Source organism: Anomalospiza imberbis, chromosome 4 (assembly GCF_031753505.1).
Source record: "Anomalospiza imberbis isolate Cuckoo-Finch-1a 21T00152 chromosome 4, ASM3175350v1, whole genome shotgun sequence".
NCBI lineage: Eukaryota > Metazoa > Chordata > Aves > Passeriformes > Viduidae > Anomalospiza > Anomalospiza imberbis.
The window spans coordinates 40,033,558-40,060,717 of NC_089684.1; the positions used below are offsets into that span (position 1 = coordinate 40,033,558).

The 27,160-nt window shown below is 42.4% G+C and overlaps 2 protein-coding genes across 3 annotated transcripts in view; one reads left to right on the forward strand and one right to left on the reverse strand.

Annotated features, from left to right (window-relative positions):
- Positions 1–2,370: 2,370 nt before the first annotated feature.
- Positions 2,371–4,746, forward strand: MAD2L1 (mitotic arrest deficient 2 like 1). The gene is made up of 5 exons (XM_068187982.1): positions 2,371–2,500; positions 2,672–2,818; positions 2,901–3,021; positions 3,345–3,448; positions 3,933–4,746. Exons 1-5 carry the CDS (start codon positions 2,419–2,421, stop codon positions 4,103–4,105), a joined length of 627 nt encoding a protein of 208 aa, XP_068044083.1. The 5' UTR covers positions 2,371–2,418; the 3' UTR covers positions 4,106–4,746.
- Positions 4,747–5,185: 439 nt separating this feature from the next.
- The window catches only part of RPL7L1 (ribosomal protein L7 like 1), a 30,855-nt gene continuing 8,880 nt past the window's right edge, over positions 5,186–27,160 (reverse strand). The window contains exons 1-7 of one of the 2 annotated variants that reach the window (XM_068187981.1): positions 9,028–9,143; positions 8,779–8,887; positions 7,067–7,230; positions 6,766–6,903; positions 6,419–6,528; positions 6,032–6,244; positions 5,186–5,783 (exon numbers count right to left, since the gene is read on the reverse strand). In XM_068187981.1, coding sequence (XP_068044082.1) covers positions 6,036–6,244; positions 6,419–6,528; positions 6,766–6,903; positions 7,067–7,230; positions 8,779–8,887; positions 9,028–9,044 — 747 coding nt within the window. In that variant the 5' untranslated portion in view covers positions 9,045–9,143 and the 3' untranslated portion in view covers positions 5,186–5,783; positions 6,032–6,035. Of the gene's footprint in view, positions 5,784–6,031; positions 6,245–6,418; positions 6,529–6,765; positions 6,904–7,066; positions 7,231–8,778; positions 8,888–9,027; positions 9,144–27,160 lie in introns of those variants that run through there. The other variant, XM_068187980.1, reaches the window with a different exon arrangement.

Here is a 27,160-nt window from a genome sequence, read left to right on the forward strand (position 1 = left end):
GACTTAAATCCAACTGGGATTTTACATTCCTTATGAAAATGCAGGTTTTATCGTGAGATGATTAAAGCAAGGATAGCCAATTCCTAGTGTGCCAGAATGTACAACTTAGCCTGTCATCCTGGTTCATGAGAGTCCCTCAGAGCTGGTCAGGAAGCAGCCTGTCACAAATCAGCCGCTCACCCTCAGCAGGATCCCTGGCAGAGCTGCAGAACCCTCCTCCTGCTGGACATTACCTAGCCACAAACTGCAGGCACTGTCTATGGAGCGTGGTCAGGAACACGAGGAAAGACTTGTGCGCATGTCCCATCACACCTGGCCAGGCCATGGTCAGATGGCAGCTGCAGGTTACTTACAGCACAGAAGAAACAACAAATTTCCAAAGGTTGTGCAAATTGCACCAAATGCAAAGGTGTTGGGGATTTGTTGTGGGGGAGAAGGGAGCACATCAGGGCAGAAACTGGTGCTAACCACAGCACAGAACCAGGGAGAGAAAAGCAACCCAGAACTCCGAAATGCCAGGTGCAGGAAGCTCAGAGCTCTAACAGAGGTCACCAACCACTCTCAATGCCTGCCAGGTGAATCTTGTCAGAAGTACTGAAGAAGCAATTAAGTCTGTCACTGATAAGCACATGCACCCGTGTGTGTGTGCAAACCATCCAAACTGAAGCACAGGGACATTAACTTGGTAAACCAAGAAACACCTGGATTCCTTTCTTCTGTCTGATTTTACCAGTAAGACAACTAGAGGACAAATGTGTCAAATACTAATCAAAAGCTCTGCTATTCTTGCCTGGTCTCACACTTTCAAGTTATTCTATTTATCACAAAAATGAGCAGCTCTGCAAAATGGACAAGAAGCCAAGTGTAGAAAAAACACCAGAGGGCTGGGACCATTTGGGGACAGATAAATAAGAGCACCATAGTACATAAGGTTTTAAGCAAAACAGCTGATATTCACAGCAATCCAACTTCTAAAAGTTAGGCTTTGGATGAAAAAGGCTTCCATTATTACAACCTTGGAAATATACCACTCTTACTCAGAAAATATTTTATTCAGAAGACTTATGTATAACACAATCACCAGTGAACAAGATCCAGAATAAATTTCCCCTGGTTAAATTAAATTATTCAGACCCTTTCAGAACTTCAGCACATGATTTCAGGACTATACCATTTGTTTTAATCACAGCAGCCTGAACCCTGAGGAAAACCATACTTCCTCTTAGATCAAAACTGGAACCAAGACAAAGACTAAACTTTTGTGAAAGTGTTTTATTACAATAAATAAGCAATCACACCATCAATTCACTCTCTTAGCATCTGGCCCACTGTACTGTGTATTGACTACATGGCTTTTATTCTCAGTATAAATATTTCTGTTTTGAATGCAACTTTATTTTACGACTGATCAATTTGTTTCTTTCAAGGGCAACATGGTTATCTAACACAACTATACCTTAGATGATAGTATCAGATGATGCTTTGGAAAAATCACATTCAGGGAAAAATTAATTTCATTTGCAGCTCTGCTGTGCCCAGCAAATCCATAAAGTTTCATTTTCTTGTCTATAATTGATTTTATCATCTAATTAGCTCGCCACCTTGCTACTATCCCAGCAGACTATAACTTCCCCTCTTCATATTATTAACATACTTCAACATTTCCTTGTTTTGCTCAGTCTCTCTTACCTGTTAACCTCTGCCACAGCTTCCTCCAGGTGACTGCCACTGCTGGTTGCAACATGTTCCTTGGTCTCCCTGCAGTAACAGGACTAAAGTTGTTTGACCAAGTAGCAAATTCCCTTCACCAAGGCAGCCCAACAACCCAAATGGTTCTTAAACCTTTATATATATATATATTTATTTATTTATTTCTGGTGTTACCATGGATTGAAGGAAAAATTGTTTATCCAGCTTTCCCACATTCTCCCAACCTGCCTCTTCACAGTGCTTGCAGAATAGTATTTTTTATTTGAAACAGCTACTGCATGACTTACATCATGAAAGCCACCAATAAATCATAAATGAAGTATATGTTGAATTCATACCTGGAAAGTACCATTTTTAGGTTCGTAAGGTCGAATACACCTAGGCAAAGTGAAACGCAACTCCCCACAGCTTTCCCGCGGCAGAGCGCCTCACTCGCTCCACCCCCGCTCCGCGCTCCCCTCAGCCCCGCCCAGAGAGGCAACGGCACCGGGAACGGCCGGGCAGTTTAACATAGAGGAAAAAACCCCTTCCTTTCCCGCCAGGCAGCCACGGGACCCCGCAGGCTGCAGCCCGTTTTCCATGGGTAAGGGGCCCAGGGAACCGCGATTCCCGGAGGGAAAGCCGCTGGGGCTGCCCGAGGCGGCGGAAGGGGCGGGGCCGGGAGGGGGCGGGGCCGGATTCGAACCGGGCGGCGGGGAAGCGGCGGCCATGGCGGCGCAGCAGCAGCTCGGCCGGGAGCACCAGGGCATCACCCTGCGCGGCAGCGCGGAGCTCGTCGCCGAGTTCTTCTGTGAGGGGGCCGCGGGGAACCTCGGGGACCGCGCTGCGACACAGGGAGGGAGAGAAGGAGGGTGGGAGGGGAGGTGAGCGAGCGGGAGGCCGCGTCTGGTGGGGCGACATGGCCGCCAGCTGGGGCGTCGGGGGGGCGTGGTACACATCCCTTTCCATCTAAATCGTGCAGCCTATGGAATCAACAGCATTCTGTACCAGCGGGGCATCTACCCCCCCGAGACCTTCACCCGCGTGCAGAAGTACGGGCTCACCCTGCTGGTCACCACGGACCCCGAGCTGGCCAACTACCTCAACAACGTGACCGAGCAGCTGAAAGGTGCGGGCCGGCGGCGGGGCCCTCCCTGCGGTGTCCCTGCCGCTGCTTCTCGCGCTCTAAGCGACTGCCCTGCTTATTGCAGAGTGGCTGTACAAGTGCATCGTGCAGCGCCTGGTGGTGGTCATCTCCTGCATCGAGAGCAGCGAGGTCCTGGAGCGGTGGCAGTTTGACATCGAGTGTGACAAAACTGCGAAGGATGACAAGTGAGTACCGCGATCCCTCCGTTCCCGTGCTTCCCTATCCCGAGTACCGGGGCAGGCACAGGATCAATGCCATGGACTTGTTCCTTCAAAGCTCTCTCAGTGCCCTGCCCTCTGTTTGCCTGCAAACCAGACTGAACACACAAACAATAAACGGAGAGCAGCTATCACTTAACTTTTCTAAGGACTTAAAAGTGTCACTACTACTCTATAAATACTGTAGTTTCAAACAGACTACCAGAGCTTAACAAAGATAACTATATTTAGAGGAAACAGTCAGTGCAGTAGTCGTTTCTTCTCTTACCAGAGTTTTATTATTTTTCCAGTGGACCACGGGAGAAATCTCAGAAGGCAATTCAGGATGAAATTCGCTCTGTCATCAGACAAATAACTGCCACAGTAACCTTCCTGCCACTCTTGGAATCTGCCTGTGAGTATTCCAAACTGCGCTAAAGAAAAAACACTTTTGAAAAAGCTCAGTAACTTTCCAACTTCGGAAAGTATTTTCTGGTTTTCTGAGGCTTTTTAATTATTACCCATTGTGTAGCCATCAGGTTTGTGAGACAGCACGTTGTTAGACTGAGATCAGGACAGAACTTGGTGTGGCTTAACGAACTTGAGGAAACTTAACAGGTATGCCCTGAGGAATGCAAGTTTTCATGAATAATTTGTTCCTATGAAGTGTTATACAGAGCTCATCTCCACAACATTGTAACACGCTTAAAAATTTACAACACGATTTAGTTTGTGAGAAAACACAAATGGCCTCATGTGAATATAACTTATTTTACCTTTTTTTCACATAACTAGTATCAGTGTAACTTCTGAAAACCTTGGTCCTTGTCTCAAGTTCTAGAAGATGCACTTCAAACCTGCCATGTCCTTATGGTGAATTTGTTCTCTCTTGCTCCCAGGTGCCTTTGACTTGCTGATCTACACGGATAAAGATTTGGCAGTGCCAGAAAAGTGGGAAGAGTCAGGACCACAGTTTATAGCCAATTCAGAAGAGGTTCGGCTGCGTTCCTTCACTACCACAATCCACAAAGTCAACACCACAGTGGCTTACAAGAAGGATTCTGTTCCCTAAGATGCAGGGGCAAGTTTTGTGTGTGTAAATATCCTCTCACCTTGTATAGTTTCTGATCATCACACAGCTAAGCTATGAGCACATCATTACTGTCCTCTTGATAAAGTATGACACAAAGACAACGTGCATGTCTGTGATAATGTGACACTAGACTAAGCTGGCATTTTTCAAGAGATTTAAAATGGCATTCATGGTCATAGTTCAAATCTTACTTTACTGTATGAGCTAAACTAATGGTGTGTTAAACCACTGCCTCTGCTATAAAAACTGCCTAAATCTAGGATTAGCTGCTAGAGTGGTATTATTTTTAAACTGCATTCTGTTAGCAGTCTTAAATGCTCTGTAGCAACTAAAATAATCTCATTCCTAGTGTGCCAGTTTTCATGTTAGAACCCTGGGCTGTTTTATTACCAGAAATAACCCTAAAACAAAGCAACCAAACAGTTCTTGTACTGCCCTACAATGGAAGCAGCTGTTTATCAGGAAAACTTTAAACACATGAAGCCTTTTTTTTAATGACCACTAGGCTCTAGTTCTGGGGACAGAGTTGTTCTGTGTACGTCTGTAGTGTCTGTCCAGCATTTTCTATGTTTCTATTCTTGTTTACAGAATAAAGCTTCGGGTTTTATAGTGTTCTCTAATTCAGAGTCTACAGTCCTTCATATTTCAGACGGTTTCATGAATGCTACATCCCAGTTTATAACTGTCACATAAGTAACACCCAAAGGGCATCCTCCTTGTCTTGATACTCAACTGTTTCCTTCCTGAGTCTCCAAGTGGTGTGGAGTCCATATGAAATCCATTCATAGATTAACAGTTTGCTCCCACCTAAGTCTTCAAGTAACAGTTTAAACAGTCACAGTGAACTAATGACAGTGCCTTCCATATTTGTTAAACAGCACTGGACTCTTCATGTGTTCTTACCCATTTCTGTAGTGGAAGAAATTAGGGATTTAAATCTATAGCATTTTCAGACTCTTCCATGGTTTTGTTCACTTCCTTCACTAAATTCATTCCAGACAGTGTGTTTAACTGGTTTTTCCACTCATTTACAGTGATGTAGGACTTTCTGTTATAATAATATAATTTCAGAAGTTTATTTAAAAAATATCGATTACATATACCCTACCCCATGACTGTATTACAACCTTTTTGGGTTTTCCTATTTCCAGGAAGTAATTCTCCCCAGCAGTCCCAATCTAGCAGAAGGAAAAAAAAAGGCTCTTTAAATCAGGAGCACAAAACCCTTAATTTTTAAAAATAAATACAATCCAGGTACTTAACAAGTGACATTATTCACGGCTAGGGTTTGTGCTGCAGTAACAGAGCATGGTGTTTTCTTTTGCCTGTCAGCACAACTGTGACTGCAACTACCCCTTTCACCCCCAGAAGCAGTTGCACATCAAAGAGTGAAGGCTGCAGTAATGAGCATAAAAAACACTTATATTATAGAGATGCAAAATGATCCAAGCTCATTCTTGTACCAAACAGAATTTATCTTCTTCTTTAAGAAGGGCCAGCCCAAAGTCCATCTCCATCATCATCTCTGTCTTTCTTCTTTTATAGAGGCACCAACAGTCAAGAGAAGTTGCATACAGATCACTGCATGTAGATAATGTCCATGAAAGGTACATGTGAAAAGGAACAGGTCATAGATCCTGAAGTTTTCACAAAAACCCTGCAGAATAAGGAAGAAAATATACAAGTCATATCGCCCAGGAGCCAAGCCTTCATGGAGGTGTCCACCAGCATGTGCTGATCCTAAAGGGATCACTCTTGATTAGTGTCCCCTCCTCTGAAGTCAGTTTTGCAGAGTGACAATCAAAACCAAGTGAGCACCCCCTTCCTCTTCAATGGCAGTCTGGTTGTCCTTAGGACAGGGAATGAAGGGTAAGCCTCAGAACTAACCCAGCAGGCACTGCTCACCTGACTAGTTGAGCTGACGGATGAGCTGGTTGATTGCATCACCTCTGTAGCCAGGCTTGCCCATCTCCTTGAGGAAACCCACTCTGTTCCGTGATGCGTGGCGAGCCACTGACAAGTGGAACGGCCACAGAAAGCTGGTTACTCTTTTGAAATACTTCCCAGTTGAGTAGATTTCATGAATAAGGTCTTCCAGGCAAATGATACCACAGCCCCCTGCATGAGGGGAAAAAAAAGAAGAGATGTCCAACTGTATCATCTTTCCTCACACTGCTCCAAAATTGCCAGTCCTCCAGTTTGGCAATACTTTGTCTGTCCCCACCCTTTCAGGTCAGACTGTAAACTCTCAACACCTAACTCTTTCCTCAATTTTCTCACCCTCTTCCTCACCTAAATGTTCCTCTATCAGCATGTTGTCTGTCAGAGGCACCCTCTTTTTCTTGATCTTGGCTTGGCCCCGTTTCAGGATGAGCTCTCGTACAGATTTCAGGTTAGGCTGTCTGTGCAGAAACAAAAATCAGATTCTGTAACAGAAAGACATGATGCAGAGGGAAGCCCATCCCACTTCCTTGTGCAGAGGTGGGAAAGTAACTAAGTTATGTCAAGAACAATGAGAACAGAGACAATAGCAAGTTTTTTATATAAAGATTAAGTTTTGACCATGACTGGAGAAGCAATGGATCTGTGATAGCAGCTGGAGAATCCAATGACCCCCAGGTCACAGGAAGGGTACGTACCCCCACGCCACATAAGGCTCCACGATCCGCAGCATCTTCAGCGACAGTGGGCTCAGCTTCACAAATATCCCGGTGTAATTCTTCCTCAGCCGCAGCAACTCAATCACTCTTTTCACCCTCTTAGTCACTCCCTTAATACTGAGGAAAAAAAAATTTATTAGTAACCAAATTTCTCTAATACTGCAACTAAAGGCCTCAGATCACCAGCAAGGAGATATGTCTGGATTGATCCCACTGCCTTGGTGTGGAAATGACACAACAAAGGGTAGCAACAAGGGAAGGAGTAGAGGAAGGCTCTTACTCCACAATCCTCACAACAAAGGCCAGTTTGCTCTCCTGAGGTGCCGCTGCCTGGCCAGGCCTCTGTTCCATGCGCCTCAGCCGAGTGTCATCCCGGCGTTTGCGCCACGAATCCCGAACAAAGGTCTCCAGGCGCCTGAACTGGATCTGCTTCCCCTTCTGCTGCTACAGAAAAAAGGCAAATGAAGTGAGGTTTACATCTGAAAGGCCAAATGAAATGCAGAAGTAGTGAACAATGTCCTTTCTGCTTTGGAAGCAGTAAGAAAATAAATTTGATTAAGCCCAAGGGTGACAGAACTGAGGGACAACATGAATTTATACACAATTATTATTTATGAACAGTGAACAAAGAGTTTTTCCCCAGGAAAAATGTAAGTTAAGGAACAGACCTGGGATACTTCTAGGCATAGCTACACACACAGCTCAGCAATGGCTGGGAAAGCCAGAAAAAACATGCGCGCAAAACAGATGTCACAGCAACACCCTAGTGTGACTCAAAATTACCCTCCTGCATTTAAAGCCAGTTTCTATAGTGGCAGACATGTAAAAAAAAAATCAAGCATTCAAATAACTATTAAATATTGCTAATTTAAACAGAACATCTGGCTCACCTGATAAAAAGTCTTTTCATTTTTACTAGGAAATGTAAAGGTCCTTTTTAGAATTCAACAGATATTTAAATGTCTCTCTTTAGCTTAGGAATGAGTACATCCACCAACACTCATAGTGTTTTCTCATACAAAGAGGACTTGAAAATGCACAGTATTACACAATTATATTTAAGATACTCTACTGGTTAAATCAGCAGGCCACTTTAAATTAAAGAATCTAATGTTGTGTGTCTTCTGTTCTATTTCACCTTGTAAATCAACCATGAAATTCGTTTGAATTTTCAAAGCAGGCAGACCTAATCAATTTCTCATCACTAAGATCCTTTCTGAAGTGAGAATCTTAAGGATTGACTATTTAATATTATTACTTATGCTCCCACCTTGGAAATACAGCAAGCCACTGATGCTTTTACAAATGTAAACATGGTATCAAACAAAAATGGCAGGAGTTTTGCACATAATCCTACAAGATTCACTGGAAAGCTTTAAGACAGACACGTACTGTATTAGCCGGGATACAGCAGAACAAGTCTCAGATTTGGAATTAGAAAGGTTTGCTGTGCTCTGCCAGTCTGGAAATGGCACAGTGTGCACAGTGTGTAGGACATGTAGGACATGTGCCACCCCACACGCAGAAAAAGGCTTCATGACCTGTGCTGCTCTAACCGAGAGAAATAACTCTAAATGCAACCTCAGAAAAGAACGGCTTCCATGCAGGGTTTCAACACAAAGGTGGTTTCAGACAGGGAAATCCCAGGGCAGCAGAGACAACTCAGCAGCACTGCAGATTCCCACATGGGGCTGCAAACACCTGACCACCACTGATCCAACAGGAACAATTCAGTCTTCCATATATTTCTGTTTCGGTGTAATAAGCTGTACAATTCTGTCCTCTTTACAAGGCTCAAAGGCACACGGAGGAGATGCTGAGGGAGTCAAACCCCCCTGGGAACCCCGGAGATGATCTCTGCCCATCCGCGGCGCTCGGGCACCCCCTCTCTGAGGGGCCCGACCGCTCGGATCATTTCCCAGGAGCTGCGATTCCCTTCTCCGGAGGACGAGCTGGGGCTGCAGGCGCACGCTCTGCCGGGACCCGCCGTACCTTGCGTTTGTTGAGCAGCGCCTGCTTGGCCTGGGTGGCCTTGATGGCCAGGTACGCCTTCCTCTTCTTCAGCAAGTTCTCCGGCACCAGCGGGATCCGCCGCCTCGGCCTGCGGACGGGACAACCCGGTCACATCCCGACCCCATCCCGCATCCCGACCCCTCCCGGGCCGGCCCCGTGGCCGCCCCCAGCCCGCGGATGGCGGCGGATCCCGCGTGCCCTCCATTCTTCCCTCTACGCCGCACTTACTCCTCCAACTCCGCCATGTTGCCGGGCCGCTGCCGCGCACGCGCGGGGATGGGGCGGGGCCATGGCCGCTCCCCCTCAGCCGCCCCTCGCCGGCCCGGGGATCGTGGAGTGCAGGGAAGCGCCGGGCCCGGAGGGACAGGGACAGGGACAGGGACAGGGATAGATGCGCTGCTGGCCGGCCCTGCGCTCGCCCAGGGGCAGCCACGCACGGCGAGCCCGAGAGAGGAGGAGCGGTCGCGGGGACGCGCGGTGTGACAGCCGCAGGCAGGTGGTGCCAGAGCCTCACGCTCAGCTGGGTGGTGTTGGGGTTGTGCTCCTGGTGTGCCGTGCGGGATGGAGGAGGGATGGGACTTTACACTCTGAAATCATTCTCATTTCCACTGACCGCAGTGTCCTCTCACCGGTGAGGAGCTCCAGCCTTGCTGGGAGGTTCGGTGCTGCCAGGGTTTCGCTGCTCACCTCGGTAATGCTGCAAACATTTACCACACTCTAGATGAGCCCACTTCTGTTTTGACACCTAAAACGTGAAAATCTGTATTTAGCAACTGGATCCCAAATGCCAGGAAGAGCAGGCCGTCGGTGAGCAAACCCAGCTCTCATATGCATTTTTTTATATGAGACACAAAGCAACAAGCTTATGCAATAAATAATCTGAAACTTTTCCCATAACTACACAAATTTCACCCTGACTTACAAAAATAGCTGGAATCCCTGGTAGCTCACAACAGAGAAAGTGGACAATTTAAATCTACAAATGAGCGTGCTTTGAACAGGAGGGACACTGCAAACAGGCTCTCGGGTATTCCGTCATTAACGGCCAGGAAACAGTAAGTAAGTAAATATTTGAAGCGCTGTTGCTATGAAAATCTCCCAGCACAGCAGCATTCCGAGGCTGACTTGCTAAACTTTAACCAGTAGTTATATTGTTTTAATGAATGGGTATTCAAATGTCCCTGTTTGCAGGGATAACCAAGAAAATTGTTCCCACTTTCCTAGACAGCAACCTGCTGTACACTGGCCTTCAGCACTCTGGACTCCTGCACACAAAATTTTAGGGCTCCGATTCCAAAAGCCAAGTCAGGAGATGAGGTGGGATGTCAGAGGTCCATGAAACTTCTTGACTTATTTTCTCATTCCATGGGTACAAAACTATGTAATTAAAATTAATTTCAAATCTCACAATATCTTTATTGACGCTGTGTGCAGTCTCAAAACAGCAAAAGGGCTTTAAGTTCATCACTTTCATCATTGAACTATGCCTTAGTCTGAAATCTGTCTGTAATAAATTCTTTATAAAAAAAGCCAAAGAAATTAAATTTTGCTTATTTTACCAATGATCTAATCTTGAGAATATTTTAATAAGGAAAGTACCTTGTGATCTTAAATGATGCCTATTTTCAGATCTTTTAAGGAAAAAGTTTATACAATTTGAAAAGATGCCCAGGAACTACTCCATGCACACACTATAACCAGTAATTAATAGAGAGAAAAGTTGGGTGATCCAAGACTTTCTTTCATGAAAATAGCAATCATACAGAGATAGACTAATATTTCATAAAAATATTTTTTAGAAACACTGTGGATAGATGCATGAGTTTATTATTTTCAAAATAAGCTTCTTTAAGATGGGCATTTTTGTCAGAAATCCTGCAAATTCACTGCAAAAGGAGCAATGTGGGTATAAGACTAACATAGATGGGTACTCTCAGTTAGTGGCACCTAATATGTCAAATTGAAAAGGCTAAAACATAAAACTTGTCTTTGTGTCTCCCTAGAAAAAAATGAGTGGGGCAAAATAATTCAGTCATTAGTGCCACTAATTTATCAGCATTAATGGAAAATATTCCAGTTTCAAAAGCTCAATTTTACAGTAACTGTTGTGAATAATTCCCTAGAAGAAAAGAAGACTACTAATAAAGCCCTGGCACTATTTGCAATTATTGTCCCTGGAAATGATATCTGGAGTTTTATGTTATGGATTTTAAATTACAGATTTATATCTGTCAGAATCTTCTGAGATATTCTAAAAGAGTGGTGGTACCTACTTACAAGTTTCCAAAGTGAAACATTTCTAAGAATTAAAATGTAAATTGATTTTGTTTTACTTCTAATGCACTTGGTAAAGGCCTGGCTAATGAACCCAAAATAGAAAAACTGGTTTTCTATTACAATAAACAGCAATGAAAATAATTTATTTTTCTGTCTTGTCTATAAGAGAGTGCACATGGTGGCTGCAATTTGAGTGTACAACAAATTTAATTGTATCTTTAAAAAACAGTGGAGGTAAAAATAGACATCATTATATGTGGTCTCTACAGGTCTTCATGACCTCTCTCCTTCTTCCACAGGGATGAAAAGCTGCATTTTATTTGGGAGAAAGACCAATTATGTTTGAGATGAAAGACAGTGAGAATCAGAAAAGGATTAAAACATCATAAGTGACAAGTGACCTGCAGTAATTAATACAAAATCACAGCAGAGTAGTTTTACTGGTTTGTAGGAAGGCTGAGCCCTAAAGGAAGGTGTGGCCCTGAGTGCTGACAGTGCAATAGGGCTATAAAGGTCCTTTCACTTTTTTCCCTGTTAATTTATGCAGGGAAAGTTCTGATTGGAATATTTGATTTTGCCTGCAATTATTAGTGACAACTGCCCAGTCAAGATAAAGCTACAGAGCGTCGGTATTTGGCCAGGAAATACCAGGCAGGGAAACACAGAGAGATGGAGAAGGAGGGATGAAAGTGGTCACATGTAGCTTTATCCCAAGGAAGGGGCTGTGTCCCTACACATAGCAGAAACAAAGGAAGGGAGGAGGTAGTTGCAGGATTCTCCTCATGGCACAGCAGATGTTATAAGGCTGAGTGCTAAGGCAGTGAGACAGCAGATAAAAATCAGTAAATAAAAGTGCAGCAATGTTTCACAAATTTTTCTATGAAATTATGAGCTCAGGGTGAGATAATAAGACTGGGAGTAGGATTTTGGAATTATTAGAAATAGATAAAAATATCAGCTTAATGCTCAGGACAACAGAAGAGTAATTGAAAATAATTAGAGAAGGGGTAAAGAGCAAAGCAGAAACTGGTTCCACAGCGTAGCCTCTCACACCCACATTTTGGATGCCCAGCTTTGGTCAGTCCTCTTTCCTTCATCTGTCCATCTCATACCTCCACCCACCTTCCCCCAAGACAGATTTGGAAATGATTCATAGAAAGAAGATCAAACACAGGGAATAGTTTCCATCTGTGGAGCAGTTACATAGACTGGACCTGCCAGCTGGGAGAAAGGTGCCTGAGGGAAGATAAAATAGTCAGTAAAATGATAAATGCTGGGATTCCTCTTTCAGCACAAGAGGAAGGGAACCTCAGATGAAGGTAGCAGGAGGCAGGTTCACAGCTAATAATTTGGGTTTTTTTCAGCACATGAACTTGTATTGAAGACCCAGACCTCTTAGCCACCAGAGGAGTTACACATTCCATGCGTCCCCACGCACCTCCCCCCCCCCAGCGGATCTGGCCTTTCTGCTAGCTCAGCTCTAAATTTTCCATTCAACTGAAACCTATCCCATTTTATATTTGTCCTTGCTATTATAGCCCAGCATCAGAAAAGGCAGACAGAAATCAGTTTCTTTGCCTGAATACAGAAGGGCTTATTTAATCTGAATGCATGCCCTTCTCCCCTGCTCATCTGCACTGTGTCCCATTTTCCTGCCTTTGAAGTCCATCCTTTCCAGTTTTTAAAGAGCTTTGGATAAATGAATCCTGTTCCTGCAGTGATCTATTATCAGCACTGTCTAAAAGCTAGAAGGATGAGGCAAATTTGCCAAAAACCTGAGGAGAGGTGGAATAAGTGAGAAGGGAATCAATATCTGTGTAGCTCCAGGTAGCACTGCCCGCACCACAGCTGTGGGGAGCACCTGCAGCAAGCAAAGCCCAGTTGCTTGGTTCCAGCAGCTTGGAGCATTGTTGTCCAGTTGTAACAGTGATCCATCAGCTGGCAGACTGAGACTGCAGGGGCACTCCATCACCTGGGAGAAGGGGTATGAGATGAGGGGAATGCCTCAAAAGGAATAAACCACATAAATCCAAAGCAACTGTGCTGCTCCTCTGTGATATGCTCAGCAAGACTTGATTCTTCCCTGAGAAGTTTTCCATAACCCCTGGTGGGATCAAGGCCTTTCTATATCAGGTGCTGTGTTCTCACATCTGAGAGAGTTTCTGACTCAAGAGACTACCTTAGGAAGAGCTCCTGAAGAAAAACCAGGTCCTGTTTCTAAACCAGTAAGCAGGATAACAAGACTGTCTTGCTAGTTCCAGTTTTCTATTCACATATGAATTATACTGTAAATTATTTTTTATGTATTATATAGAAAAAAGTAAAATATTTATCTTCTTTTTTTCCTTTTTTTTAATAGTAAGAATAAGCTTCTTCCTGTCAGTACACAAATCCAATAGTGAAAGAAATCACTTGGATGCAGGTGTGCTTCAAACAAATGTTAATTATCAAAATTATCAAATAATTGTCAAACTGTTAATTCTCAAAACAGCATCTCCTGCCTTGGCATCTGACACACTGAAGTTGTAGCTGAAAAATGCTGAAAAATACATGCTATTTTTTTCTTTAAACCAATTTTGTCAAGGCACTGCCTAGTCTAAGAGTTGGTGCTATGTGACGAAGCAGAGCTAATTAGGCAGGTAGATTTTATCAAAGAATAGAAGGCTCTCAAATCTGCAGCAGAGGGAAGAACCTGACCTACTTTGTGTACACCCTGGTGCTTTTATTTCAGGTGTTTTCACAGTCTCCCTAAATTCTCCATATAGCCAATGTAGAAAGGCTTTCTGTATTTTCATAGTGCTTAATTTAATTGCTTTAACTCAGGTTTCAATATCTCCCTGTCAAAGAAAAATCATTCCTCACAGTCTTTTAGACAGGCGATGGAAATGAATACCTTCAAACACATTCCCAAATCTTGAAATCTCTATTCAGAAACACTTTAATATGAAGGAATGGGAAATGATGGCTTCTGCATCTCTCGTTCTCTTCAGCTCCAGACTGGCTCCCTTTCTGGGAGATAAGCTTGAATTAAAACACGTTATCTGCAGGATTCAGTGTAGAGATAACAAGGTGCAGCATAATGATTGAAATGCACTGCTGCAATGAGATTCTGCTTCTGGTGTCAGGAGGAATGTAGGGCAGGAAGAGGTGCCCATTCTGAGGCTGGGGCTGGGGCTCAGCTCCAGGTATATACCACAGCTGTTTCCAGCTCCTGGCAGGGCAAGACCTGGCACAGTCCTCTCCTTCCCTTTGTATTCTGATTTCTATGTGGAAAAGGTAGAGGTGCAGGGCAGGAAAAAGCCAGGAAACATTCCTGCCACATCCTAGTGAGGCTTAAGAACTGCAGACTACATTGCAGCACAGACCTGTATAGCCCAGGATATGTTCTGGCCTGATATCAGATAAAGATTTAATTCAAAGAGGTCACTTCTTCATGGACACTTCAAAACCTGGAAGGCATTGCTGTAATTCAACCCTGTTATCTGTTTGCAATCCTTTGAAGACACCTGGATTTAGTGGTGTTTTTTTATTATTATTATTATGGATCACCCACCAGATGGTTTCAATAAAAATACTTTGGATGATGAATAGCTCATGAATTCCTGACATCACTTTAAAGGTTTGCTTTTCTGAATTTGCATTGTGGAAGTGCTCCCTTGGGCTCCCTTGTGTTTTTTTGTTGCTGATTCTCTTCTCCAGTTTACAAGACACCACATCTACAAGCTGCTTTCTGAATAATCACATCTACCTTTGAGGTGTGGACATTTCTGCCAGAACACATGGGCCACTTTCACTGCTTTTTCTTTCTACAAACAGAAATTCACTGACAAATTAATGGAAGGTTTCCCATATGGAGCTAAAAGGGAAATTTGGGGGATTTAGTGAAAAAAATGGAAATATTTTTTTCTTCATTCACCCTAATTAAAATTAATATCACTTTGGAGCCAAGTAACCCCAGTGACTGTAAGGAAATGAGTACTTCACACCAGCAGCTCTCTGAGCTGAGACACTGCTGCACCTATGGCCCGTGTGATCATGGACTGTTCCTGAGAAGAGCCCAGATGGGTTACAGCAAGCAGAGACAGCCAGCCATGCTTTAGCCCCACTTGTTGCTGTTACTAACTTGTTTCTCAGTTTCACTCTACTTCTAACTATGAGATACTTGTCCATTGTCTATTTTCACCTTAGGCACAGTCTCTTCAGCTTGACTGTAATTTCTCAGCACTTTCTTGCAGCCCCTCTTTTAATGACACAAGTTTTATTATACAAAGAAGTCTGACCAAGGACTGTGCATCTTTAACAGACTTTTCCAAACACATCACACCCTTACTGCAGCAGTGGCATTAATATTCCCTGTCACACCTCACAGTCCTTTGGGAAACTGCACTATCTGCCAGTAAAACTTTTCTTCACGTTATTCCCTAAGTGGTCACTGAGTGCTTTACACAAATGCATACAACAGGAAACATTCTTCCTGTTCTTTTTTAAATTCGATTTTGAATAGAAATATCTGTTTTGTTGTTTGTATGCTTGATAGGTTCTGTGGCTGCTGCTCATAAGCTGTGAAATATTCTCTTTCACCCCTTCCAAATTCTATTAAAATCTAGTGCTTAAGTTACTGTTCCCCAGAATTTAACCCATTTTATTAAGTTTTAGATGCTTATTTGGTTTCTAAAATTTATCATCCATCTCCTAAATCTCTTTCCTTGCTCTAGCATACCCTTTGGAAGACACATGGCCAGAATATATTAAGAAAAATAATTACCAGTGGTGCAAATATAACAGTTTTTCTTTGTTAGTCATTCATTTGATGCCTGCAGTTCTAATGCTGGTGTTGAGCAGAAATTAAACATGGTATCTGTAGCAGAAGGTTTATTCATGAAGCATGAGAATATCAGTCCATTGCAAGCCAGCATACTTTTGTACCTAGAAAACACCAGTAGCTTCTTATATTTTTGTATTTGTGGTATCAGAGCTCTTCATAGAGATTTCACACTGTATTGACTGGAGAGAGCTTCCCTTCCTCCCAGAAGTGCATTTTAAGCTGAAATAGCAGCTTTGGCCACATGTTCTGACAGAGTGTGTATTTCATTACTTTCTGTCATCAAGCGCTGGGTCTTTATTATGCTGACTGTAAAAGGGGATAAAAAATAGGACTATGCTAAATCTTAGTTTATATAACACTAATTTAATAGGGAGCAATTAAAGCACAGCTAAAATAGAAACATGCCCTTTAGCCCAAAACTTAATGTCAGCTGAACTTGTGTTCTTTCCAATATAACAGGAGGCCCATGCTAATTCTGTAAAAATGAACTTTTAAAGTTACACTTACTTAATAGTAGCATATTCATTAGGACTAACAAAAAAAAAATAAAGAAAAGAAAAAAAAATGCTGAAGCTTAAATCTTTAAGCAAAAATATTCCCACAGATATATTACTTGCCTAGGAAATTATTCACACTTAAAAAGCTATTACTTATTGGGATAGTCATAATTCTTTGTGAGCTTTCCTTTTTTCATTTTGGTTGTTTTAAGCATGTTACTTTTGAGAAACTTAGTCTCTTGATTTCACTGAAATCTGAGTTAAGCAGTTTCTTGGGAGATAATTTACAAGGCAACTAGTGTTGTTGTTTGTGTTAAATTAAGTGTATGCAATACAGGTGATGCCTCGATCAACATGACCGTTGGACTCAAAGATCCCATCTCCACAGGTGGGCAGTGAAATCCCAGCCTGTAATGAACAAATTTATTGCACACAGTAGGTAAATATTTGTTGTACCAAGTCCCATAGTTGCTCCTCTATTATTTTTTCCCCAGTCTCATTAAGACTGCATTATAGCTTAATATTGCTTTATTGTCTGCACTTTGCCAGCACAGCAGCACAGCAAGACTGTTACTTGAGGTTTAGAAACACTTTCACACTGACATAGATGAAAGCAACTCTCAATTCTTGTGGAGGCAGAACAAGAGAAAGAATAGATGACCACAGAAGCCTGGCAAGCATGAAAATGATCCTTGGCTTTTACAGTGGGACTGAAAATTCAAAAAGGCACCAAGGAAGCATGGAAGAAACAGCCCTAGAAATGCATCTTCACTTACCAAATGTTACTGCACCAACTTCAAAAATCTTTGCAAAAAAATAAGCACTGTCAAAAGAACTCTGTTTCTCCAGAAAAGCTCTCCACTTCTCTGAGTGACTCAAGGGTTCACTTGCAACTGAGGAAAAACCTCCTGTGGTGGCCAGTTCTGTGCACTTTATCACCAGCTCTAGGAACTTCCCATAATTATGCTCTGCAGGTAAATTACCATCAACATAACAAACACATCCAGACATTAAACATGAACTGAGAGGCATCTGGGATCTTTGAAGAGACAGAAAATGTAATTTGATTAGACTTGCTCTGAAGACAGCTATGAAAGAACTTCCTGATTGAGAGGATTTTGCCCACATGTCCTCCCAAGAATAATACCAAACAATAACTGACATTTCTGCAGGGTCTTCGGACCAAGGAGCTTATAGAACAGAAGTGGAATTGCTTCCAGTTACCCAAGTTTTTTTTTTTTTTTTTTTTTTTTTTTTTTTTTATGATCAGGGCCTCAAAATCAATGCTCCAGCTTGAAGCTGTGCCTCTTGGTAGGGCAGCATGGTGCTGACATTCATGTCACCCATGGCAAAATTTGGGAAGACTGTGCCTGACAGACAAGATGCCCATGATCATTCACCCACTATGATATAATCCAAATCCTCTGGGACTTGTTCAAGGAGACTTGCTTCACCTCCTGTGCTTTTCACACAGGAGTTAAAGGCCATAAGAGTAGGACCCAGATCCAGCTTCTTCCTCCATCTCTTTCCAGCAACCAAATTTCAAGTCTGAGCACACTCCTGTGGACTGTTATCTCTGAGAGCAAATTAATTACAGGCACATTGGAAATGTGAGCAAATTAAAATCCTCTTGCTGTATATATTTGTGTCCTCTGGTCTGAATTTCCTGAGAGAAAATGGACAATTAAAACTGCACAGAATTCCTTAGCAACTGCAAGTAGCCATGCAGGAGCTGGCACATGGCTGTGAGGAGGCAGCCAGAAGCTTGTGAAGGAATAATTGAAAGGACTAACAGGGAGTACCATATGCTCACAATTCAGATGTGGCCACAGGCAGCACAGAGCATGTAGCCAGGCCAGTAAGGGCCACAGGTACCAACAGCTCTAGGAACCAAAATAATCCCTAAGGAAAGAGCAGCCATATCTAGGACATGGGCATCACTCAATGAAGAATCAGGACAGATGAGTCCTAGAGGATTTTGCTGCATCTGTACAAGATATTTCTGCAAATCCAGCTGTGAGTGGCTGGGGATGAACCAGGGATTGTTCCTGTGCCATAGCCACCACTGTCTGCAGTGCAGTTTTAAAGCTAGAACACCCCACTTTTGTGGGGTTTGTGCTAAAAAAAGGACTTCTAACTGGCACATTGACAATGAAGATATGTATCTTGCTCTGATGCTGTGACAGGCAGTAATGGAATATTATCTGTGGGCAGCACTGCCAGGAGCCCCTGCCAGCTCAGCTTTTAGGGTCCCATGTGAGCTGAAAAGATGGTCTTGTTAGGACAGATTCCTCATGGGAAAGGAATAATTTTCCAGGTCCTGCTCAGAAACACCAGAGCTGTTCAAAGCCTGGCCTGGAAAAGAAGAGTTATGCTCCTTCACACTGGCTTGCATGTTCTTATATCTTACCATATATCTAGAAAAAACACACTTGAAGAAATAAACTCAATTTTAAAAAGCCAGAGGTGTGGTGTTTACTGTTAGTATGTCCTTTTACTCAAAGATAAAGGTTAAACTCTTCCCAAAGTATCTGAACACCAAAGAGAAAGCTGCTTTTGTGACAGCAAGTCAGTGAAGATGTGAGACTTGACTCTTCTGGATACTGAATTCTCTTCTCTGAGCTTGTAGCCAAGAAATGGACACTGGGAGAGCCTAAGCCCTGACTGCACAGCAGAGGTAAAGCACTGCTTACCCACTATATAAGGAATAGATCTCCAGGCCTGCAGCCTCAGCAAAAGGAGGAAGACTTACTAATTAAGTACCATAAATACAGAAGTATTTATGGGACATGTTATATAACACTCCTTCTTGAGCTTTGTGCCTTCCCCTGCGCTGACAAACACCATGAATCGTTTTATCTCTCTGCCTCTTTATATTAAAGGGAATCTAATTTTAAGAACAGAAATTGGGCCAGTATCTTATGATTTAAAGCTATAAATTAGCATTCATATGAGCAAAGGGTTTGCATCGTGTTCTGTTTCCTGTTTCTATCCTACCTTCCCTCCCCCCAAGAATATTGTGCTTTTTTTCTGTTTGCAGACTAATGCTGGAAGCAAGAGTAGTTCCACAATTTCAGAATGCATTTAAGAGAGAACAAATATATTTTTCAAATGCATTAATTGGAGAATTACACAAAAAGGCTTAAGTAATTTTTATGATGGTTGAGGTAATAGATGACATCTGCTTTTCCTTGCAAATAAATGTCACATAGCAAGCCTAAAATCCTAAAAGATGCGAACAACTGCTAACCAAAAAGAGGCCAAAAGTTGCAGTGGAACAAAGTATTTTCTTAATATGCTGTAGGGAAGACAGTCTGGCTTTGCCTGGTTAACATGAGGAGATGATATTAAATCCCCATATAATCCTCAAGTTGAAAGAAAATGCAAATACAGGGAAACCTCATCCCAGCCCATCCGGAAGAGTGAACACAGCAATGATGCTGCTGTCTCAAATACATGACAAATGTAAGACAAATGAACATGACAAATAGAAGACAATAACACATATGTTTTGGTACAACAAAGGTTTTTGCCATTTTCTCCAGAAAGAGGAGTGTTATGATAAATAAAATTTCTACCTCTGGGCTTTAAAAACAGTCTGTGTAAATCATTTGATTTATAGTTGCTGGGTCCTGTGTTGGAAAGGAAGAGAGGGCTAGCCACATAGGAAGTATCCAACAAAAAGCCCGTGCTCTGGGAGCGCATCCCTGGAGTACATGCATGGGAGGGAGCCAGCTTTGTAGCTCTGTGAGAGGTTCAGCTGGCAGCACACCAGGAACATTTTGCTCCCAGCTCGGAGTGAGTATGTGAAGAGGTTGGAAAATAGAGCACCTTTGCAATATGTCATTTCTCAGCGTAACTAAAAGCTGTCATGGCTTGAGGGAAGAATGTAGGGGGAAAATGGAGCAGGAAAGAAAGCATTTGGAAAATACAGGAGGAGAAAGAGTGTGAAGACATGGAAGAAAAAACAAGAAAAGGGGGTTAGAGTAGGTGAACAAATTAAAAGAGAATAAATAGGAGAAAAGACAAAGAAATAGGAAAGGAGAAAAACAAAGATTTTGGAAGTGGAGTGTCGGAACACAGAATGTCCCTTGGACACTCTTGGATGTTCCGGGCCCAGGTCAGAAGCATTTGAGACCCTGAAATGCAGCCAAAGACCCCTGTGGCTTTGAACCTGATCCATGGAACAATTTACCAACTTTGCAGGAAGAACAAGAAGTCACAAAAGATTAGATATTGTAGTAGAAGTAGTCACAAAGTGACAGGAAGAGTTTTTGAGTGCTGTACAGGGGGGTTTTAGGCCTTGTACAGAGGGGTCTGAGTTTTGTACATGGGGGTCAGAAGTTCTAAGATGGAGGGACTTGGGCAGGCCCTGTCCTCTTTCCTTCTTCTTCCTAACCTCCATGTTCTTGGTGATGTTGGCACTCACAGATTGGTTTAAAGTAGAAAGTCACTATTCAATATAGGTGATGGGCATTGGAGAAAAACTATAAACATTTAACATGTAATATATGATATAAAAGAGGGCACCAGCCCCTGGGTGTTGGAGTGTGCCTTTGCCTGACTGCTGAACGGACCACAGCAGCTCGGGGAGAAAATCTTTTAGATAACATACAATAAACTACCTTGAGACCAGACGACTGAAGACTACTGAGTCTTTCTTTGGAGACACGGGTTGGAAGAGAGACTTTACCACCATCCCGGGCTCACCCCAACCAGGGGTGAGTACCGAGAGTGGAGTGGATCAAAAACTTTGGAAGTGACCATGTTTGGGGCCCAGCAGGGCTTCTTGCAGGAGCAAGTCTTTACCTGATCAACTCAAAGGGCCTACCTGAGTTGATTTTCCCCCAGCCAAGCCTTATGTTAGGTTTTGCTGCCCACACATGTCAGGGTCTTCATACAAGGAGCTCCATGAGGGAGAACGTGTCAGGGCTGGGGCAGGGTCTCAGCCAGGAGAGGACACACAGCCATTTGCACCTGTGTTTTATGGGTTATTTCCACTGTACACAATAGTCCTGCCCTTTCACAGATAGCACAGCTGTTAATTTGCACTGCTACTCCCAATCTACTCTGCCTTTGGTTTCCCTGTTTTTCATAGGACTCATTTCTCCATCTCTTCAGTGGATACCTTTCCTTTCCTTACCATCCCCTCTTTTACAGCCTGGAAAACACAGCTTTAGAGAGGAAAGTAGAGCAGTTCCCCAATACCTACTGGAAGCACAAGTTTGTCTTTCCTCCCTAGGCTGTGGGGAGCACTGGTTCCCAGAATAAGCCCAGTCCAACAGGACGGGCAAGGAAAGCTGGGCTGGGGCAGCAGCAAGGCCTGGCGTCTGGCTGGAGTGCAGAGCCACCCAAAGACAAATCCATCTTGGGATTGCATTCAAGGCTTCAAAATCTGCTTTTGTTTCCACAAGGAATTAAAACAAACTCTTTCAAATATTTCTATGACACAGAATTGTGTTGAAACATCTGTTTTCTAGATGAAGATATTTTTTTTACTCTCTTAGTTTGGATATGACCAAGGACTTTGTCCTAGATCCTTCCAATTAAATATTTTGTTGTGAAAGACCATGGCTGTTTTAACTGACCTTTTCCTCAGGTCACTGCTCAGATATGATACATACAGAATACCCAGTAAGTAACTGAAAATTCTCTTTGTCTCTTCTATGTATTTGCCTACATATAAACTACCTTACCCTCCCTCAATAATGAAAAACACAAAGAAAGGTGCCATTTATTAAATTGTTAACTGAAAAATAATTTGGCTGATGCATGATTAAAAGATACTTCACAACCTTCTATTTCTTTATTCAAGGAAGAAAGGAAACCTGAAACATATTTCAAGCTCTATTTCACAAGGGTTAATTTAATTCTTGGCAATGCAACTGAAAATTATTTCAGATTCAAAGAAAAGCTGGGCTAGGAGAGAAAGAACCAACTTGCAGGAAATGCAGCTTTTGGGGTGAGACCTGAGAATGTTGTCTTCTGAGCTGCTGAAAGCATTCCACATACGAAAGGAATACTAGGTATTGGGGTTCTAGCCAGCACCAAAAATATGGAAAATGGAGATTCACTGGGGGTATAAAAATTAGTTTCATGCTAATTTTTTTTTCACTTATGTTTCACCTATAGAAGTAATTTATCTTCGTAAAAACCTTTTTTCAAGAGGTCTGTTTAGGCATTCACTGTTAAAACCAGCAATGTTAACCTACTTATTCTTACCACTGTTTTAGTTCAAGTAAAATAAAAAAAAAAAAATTATATTTCAGATTTGTAAGCTTTCCAAATGGAAAGCTGCTACATTATGATGAAAGTTATTTTGAAATATTAAAAAAAATTATTGCTAAGGATTAAGAATCTGCAAAGCAGTGAACTGAAGACTCCTGTTTTTTCTTATTGAGGAGACTGAACTTTAAATTTCCACGGCTGTTTTTCTTACCCCCTCATCTGTGGAAGTCTTTGGAGTCCTGTAGGGATTCTAAGGATAAACACAGTGAACATTTTGTCTTTGCTATTTCCTCAGAAGAAGAGAACTAACTTTAGAGAAAGCATTACTCACTTCTGTGATCTATCATTTGAACATAAGGAATAATATTAAACATTTCCCAGAGGAAAACAGATTTCAAGTCCATTAATTTGGACAAACTGTCACTGTGTCTTCTTGATGTCAAATCTCATGTAGGAGCTTGATTTCAAGAATGGTCTTTTGTGGAACCTGCTCAAGGAGTTGGAATTTGAGCTGGACAGAAAGAAAATGTTTAAAAGCTTTCCCAATTTGTAAGTATTATTTTTGTAGCCGATTTCCAAACACTTATCCATACAGCTTTTGTTGATGCTTCACAGCCAAGCTGAGCTCACACAGTGCTGGGCAGTTCCTCCTTTCCCTCATGTAGAGGCATGGAGCCAATGGAAAAGAGGGAGGAAACCAGCAGGAAAATCAAATACCAGGTTTGCTTCTTCCCTGCCCCTCCATGGCCAGCTGACACCACACAAATACCTCTTAATGGTACCTCCACACATACACCATTCCTAGTGCTTCTGCTGGGAAGTGCCACAGCTGCAAGCAGCACAAACCAGCATCGCTAAGGAATGATCTGTGTTTCTGGAATACTGGAGAATTTAGGAGCACAAGCCAATTCCTGAAGTCTTTGCAGAAAGCGGTTTCACTGCCAGTTGTGCTGGACTCACGATACCCTTGTTGGACTTGCAGAGAGATAACCCAAGTGGAGAAGAGAGTCTGGGCTTTGCCTTAGGATCAGAGGAGCACTGGGAAGAGTCCCTTCCCCACAGGGGCACAGCAGTCACTCACCCAGATCCATTGCTTTCTTCCTACAGTGTCCCTGTTGGGACTGCATGACTGCCACAAGCTTAAATCTCTTGTGTGCCCCACACAACATTCCTGGCAAAATCTTCCTTCTCAGGGAAGAGTGTGATAGGCAGATAGATCAGAGATTGATTTTGATATCCCAGCCTAAGCTGAGTAAAATGGGAAGGGTTTAAAGAAACAACAACATAAAAAGCATTTTAATAAAATAGGCAGCATCTCTACAGGTCAAATTTCTACCTAGATCTCCCTTTCAGAAAAAGATTGTTCAGAACAAAAGGCTGTTGTTTCTCCCTTGTGTGCACTCCTGCTACTGAAAAAGCCCAAGTCAAAATTTCCAGACCTGAGTGCCTAAGCTCATAAATGAGAAGTCAGGCTCCTAGAGCAGATGTGAGGAATTTGCAAGTGACCCCAGGCAGGAGGCACTGACCCCACGGAGAGGCAGGCTGCAGCTCCAGGTGCCCCAGGTGACTCTGCACGAGGCTGGGCCCTGGCACAGAGCTGCACCCACTGCCAGGGCAGCCCTGCCCAAACCCCCTGCTCAGGACAGGACGGTGCCATTTATTTTGGCTGGAAAGGAAGCTGAAAAGAAAGAGCCTAAGAGATGTCAGAAATTAATAACTTCTCCGATCAAGGCTCCAACCAGTTCAAAAAGCTTTTCTGCTGACAGTAGGTTGTTTTCAATGCTAAGAATGAAGTATTTATCTTTATCCTTTGATGCTGTGCCATTCATACCAATAAAGACACAAGAGTCCTGAAAGGGATACTTACTAAAACAAAATGCCTGTACAAAATTAATATTTTTTTCTGTTTGAAACCACATTGTACACACAGATCCTTTGGAGCATTTTAGAGACAAAAGCAAGAAAAATAAAGAAAAAAAATTTGAAACCATTCTGTTCCTATGCACCAAGCAGTAATAAAAAATAGAAAATTTATGTCAAAGTGAACCGCTAAATGGGTAAGCTTTCTGTAAATCAAGCCAATACAAATTTCATAAAACTTTCCTTGTTAGAGGTACAAACCATCCACTAAAAGAATAACATTGTTAGGTCATAATATTATCATTTGCACTGCTCCAGCTGAAAGTGAAGTTGCCTATTGCATTGAAACAACAGTATCAGGTATCACAAGGCCGTGTCCAGCACCATGACAGCACACTCCATGAAGGCAGCCTGACTCTGGGAGGTGTCATCTTAATTACAGAGGTACTGCTGAGGTAGTGTTTTCTTCCAAGCATTAGGTTACTGGTGCACTGAAATTATTAAAAGGGCATCTACAAAAGTGAATATCAGTTTACTGTGGTTTCCTAACAAAAATAATAATTAATCCTTGTACACTGTGCTTATGTGTGGAAATTTAACTTGGTCATTCAGATTTTTACATGGCGCTTAGGAATGGGTTAACCATTGCAATGGGTTGGCTTTGGGGTGTCCTCATCTTTCGCTTAGTATCTGCTTAAAAGCAGCATATTAAAAGTAGTTCAGATTATGGATGTCAAGATCAAGATCAACAAACAAACCAAGACTCATTATTAAATTCCCACAGTGCTTTTATCGTCAAATTTCAGAGTCAACAGACTTGTGAGCATCTGGCAGCTGCACAAATGACAAATCATGACACAAAGCTTTAGCTGATATCACATGAAGCTGACACTCCAGGGCATGGTGAAGGTCACAGTGGCAATTTATCAAGAGTGTAACTCTAGTTGTTTTCTGTCATATTTATGTATTTGGAATGTTAAGATAAAGGAAGTGAATGCTGAGGTTGTTCTTGAGCATAAAAGATAAAACATTTAGAGGGACCACTCTCTACCTGCTTTGTAATTTCCAGAGAGGTCACAGAGGTTATCACAGGTCTCTGCCTTGTGCCAAAAACTACCAACTTGTTATTGCATTTAATCTGTAAGAGACATTTTTATGAAGTGACCCATGTTCAAGTGCTCCCAGATATGCAGTAGTAGGTTCTGACCAGAGTGAGTGATGTCTGTGTCCACCTGACTGAGTCAATCTTTCTTCAGAACTGCACTGACTTAGGGCCATGTTTTGAGAAAAGCCTCATACCCAAGAACTTTAACTGAAGCATGTAAACAAAAGCATTTTATGTGGTTCATGACAACACCACCTTTACTCACTTCTAGAATTAGCTTGAACAGACATCCACCTTGAATCCCAGTCCTGCTGCTGCATTAACCAATCATTAAAATAAGGATGCATCTAGAGATTTCATGCAGCTCATCCTGAAGTTTTCACCTCCTGTCTCCTGCTGTCATTCCTCATTAATGCAAGGACAGAAGCTCCCTACTTCTGTGCCTTAAGGCATTTAGTCATATATCAAAGCCTGTTTTCCTTTTTCAGCCAAGAGAACTCTTGAAAGATACCATCATGGGAATCAAAGTAGGGCAGCAGATAACTTGAGGTTGTATCATAATGTTCCAAGGCCACTGTTTGTAGCTTGGCATTAAAAGATACAGTAAAACTTTTCATAAATAGCTGCAGATTATCTATTACCTCTCTGGAACCTAAAGCACTTGCACACACTGGAATGATGGATAATTTCTTTTCCAAATATTTTCTAATTTTTTGGAAGAGTTTTTATAAAATCCATAATTTAGGTATTACAAACTAATATACTCTTAAAAGGAAAGGAGGAAAAAATGTCTAAGAAGACACAAAAATCATTCACAAATGAGCTTGAAAAGGTGTCAAACTGTAGAAAGAAATGCAGTGCAAAAGTAATTTACTGTTTGCACTGGGGTCTAAAGATTAATATTTCAAATATGTACGAGTGGAGCATTCCACAATGTAAACTATCCACATCCACAGAGTGGTGTTTGTCCTATAGTAACACATGGAAAGGTCAATTCCTATTGTGCTAGTATGGAACAGATTGAACACAAGCTGTTTGAGGAGAACAACAAGTTTGAAAGGTTTTCATCTTCAGCTGCTTCTAAAATATGTCAGCTGCTGGGATTGTTGTGTTTTAGTATGACTTTCTGATTTATGCCTTCAGAAGGAACCCATTACTTCTGCAAAAATGCAATGACGTGCCAGCTCCTTTGAGCAAGAGAAGGCTGCAGCATGAGCAGGAGAGGAAGCCTGAAAAAAAACCCCACATCCGAATTCAACTGGTTTCTTATACAAGGCCACAGGTCATAGTTACTCTCTATTAAACAAGAGAAGAAGAAAACTCGGGTCTATAATGAGCATTATTTTAGAGAAACTATTTTTCTAGCTATTCCAAGGAAATAAAAGAGCTGAGGATAATTAATGTCCTCATGTCCACAGAGATTCACCGGTGCTCGAAGGTAAATACAGTCTCAAAGGCAACTGGAGGGCAGGCCACTAATCCTCCCCTGCACACACCTTTTGATCCCAGCAGTGTGGAGAGCTACCAGCAGAAATGCCCAGAGCCTGCATTTCTCCACAGGGTGATTAG

Coding starts and splice junctions, on each gene's coding strand:
- MAD2L1 (XM_068187982.1), top strand. CDS start 2,419: ATGGCGGCGCAGCAGCAGCTCGGCCGGGAGCACCAGGGCATCACCCTG. Junction 3,022..3,344: donor AAAACTGCGAAGGATGACAA/GTGAGTACCGCG, acceptor TTATTTTTCCAG/TGGACCACGGGAGAAATCTC. Junction 3,449..3,932: donor GCCACTCTTGGAATCTGCCT/GTGAGTATTCCA, acceptor TCTTGCTCCCAG/GTGCCTTTGACTTGCTGATC.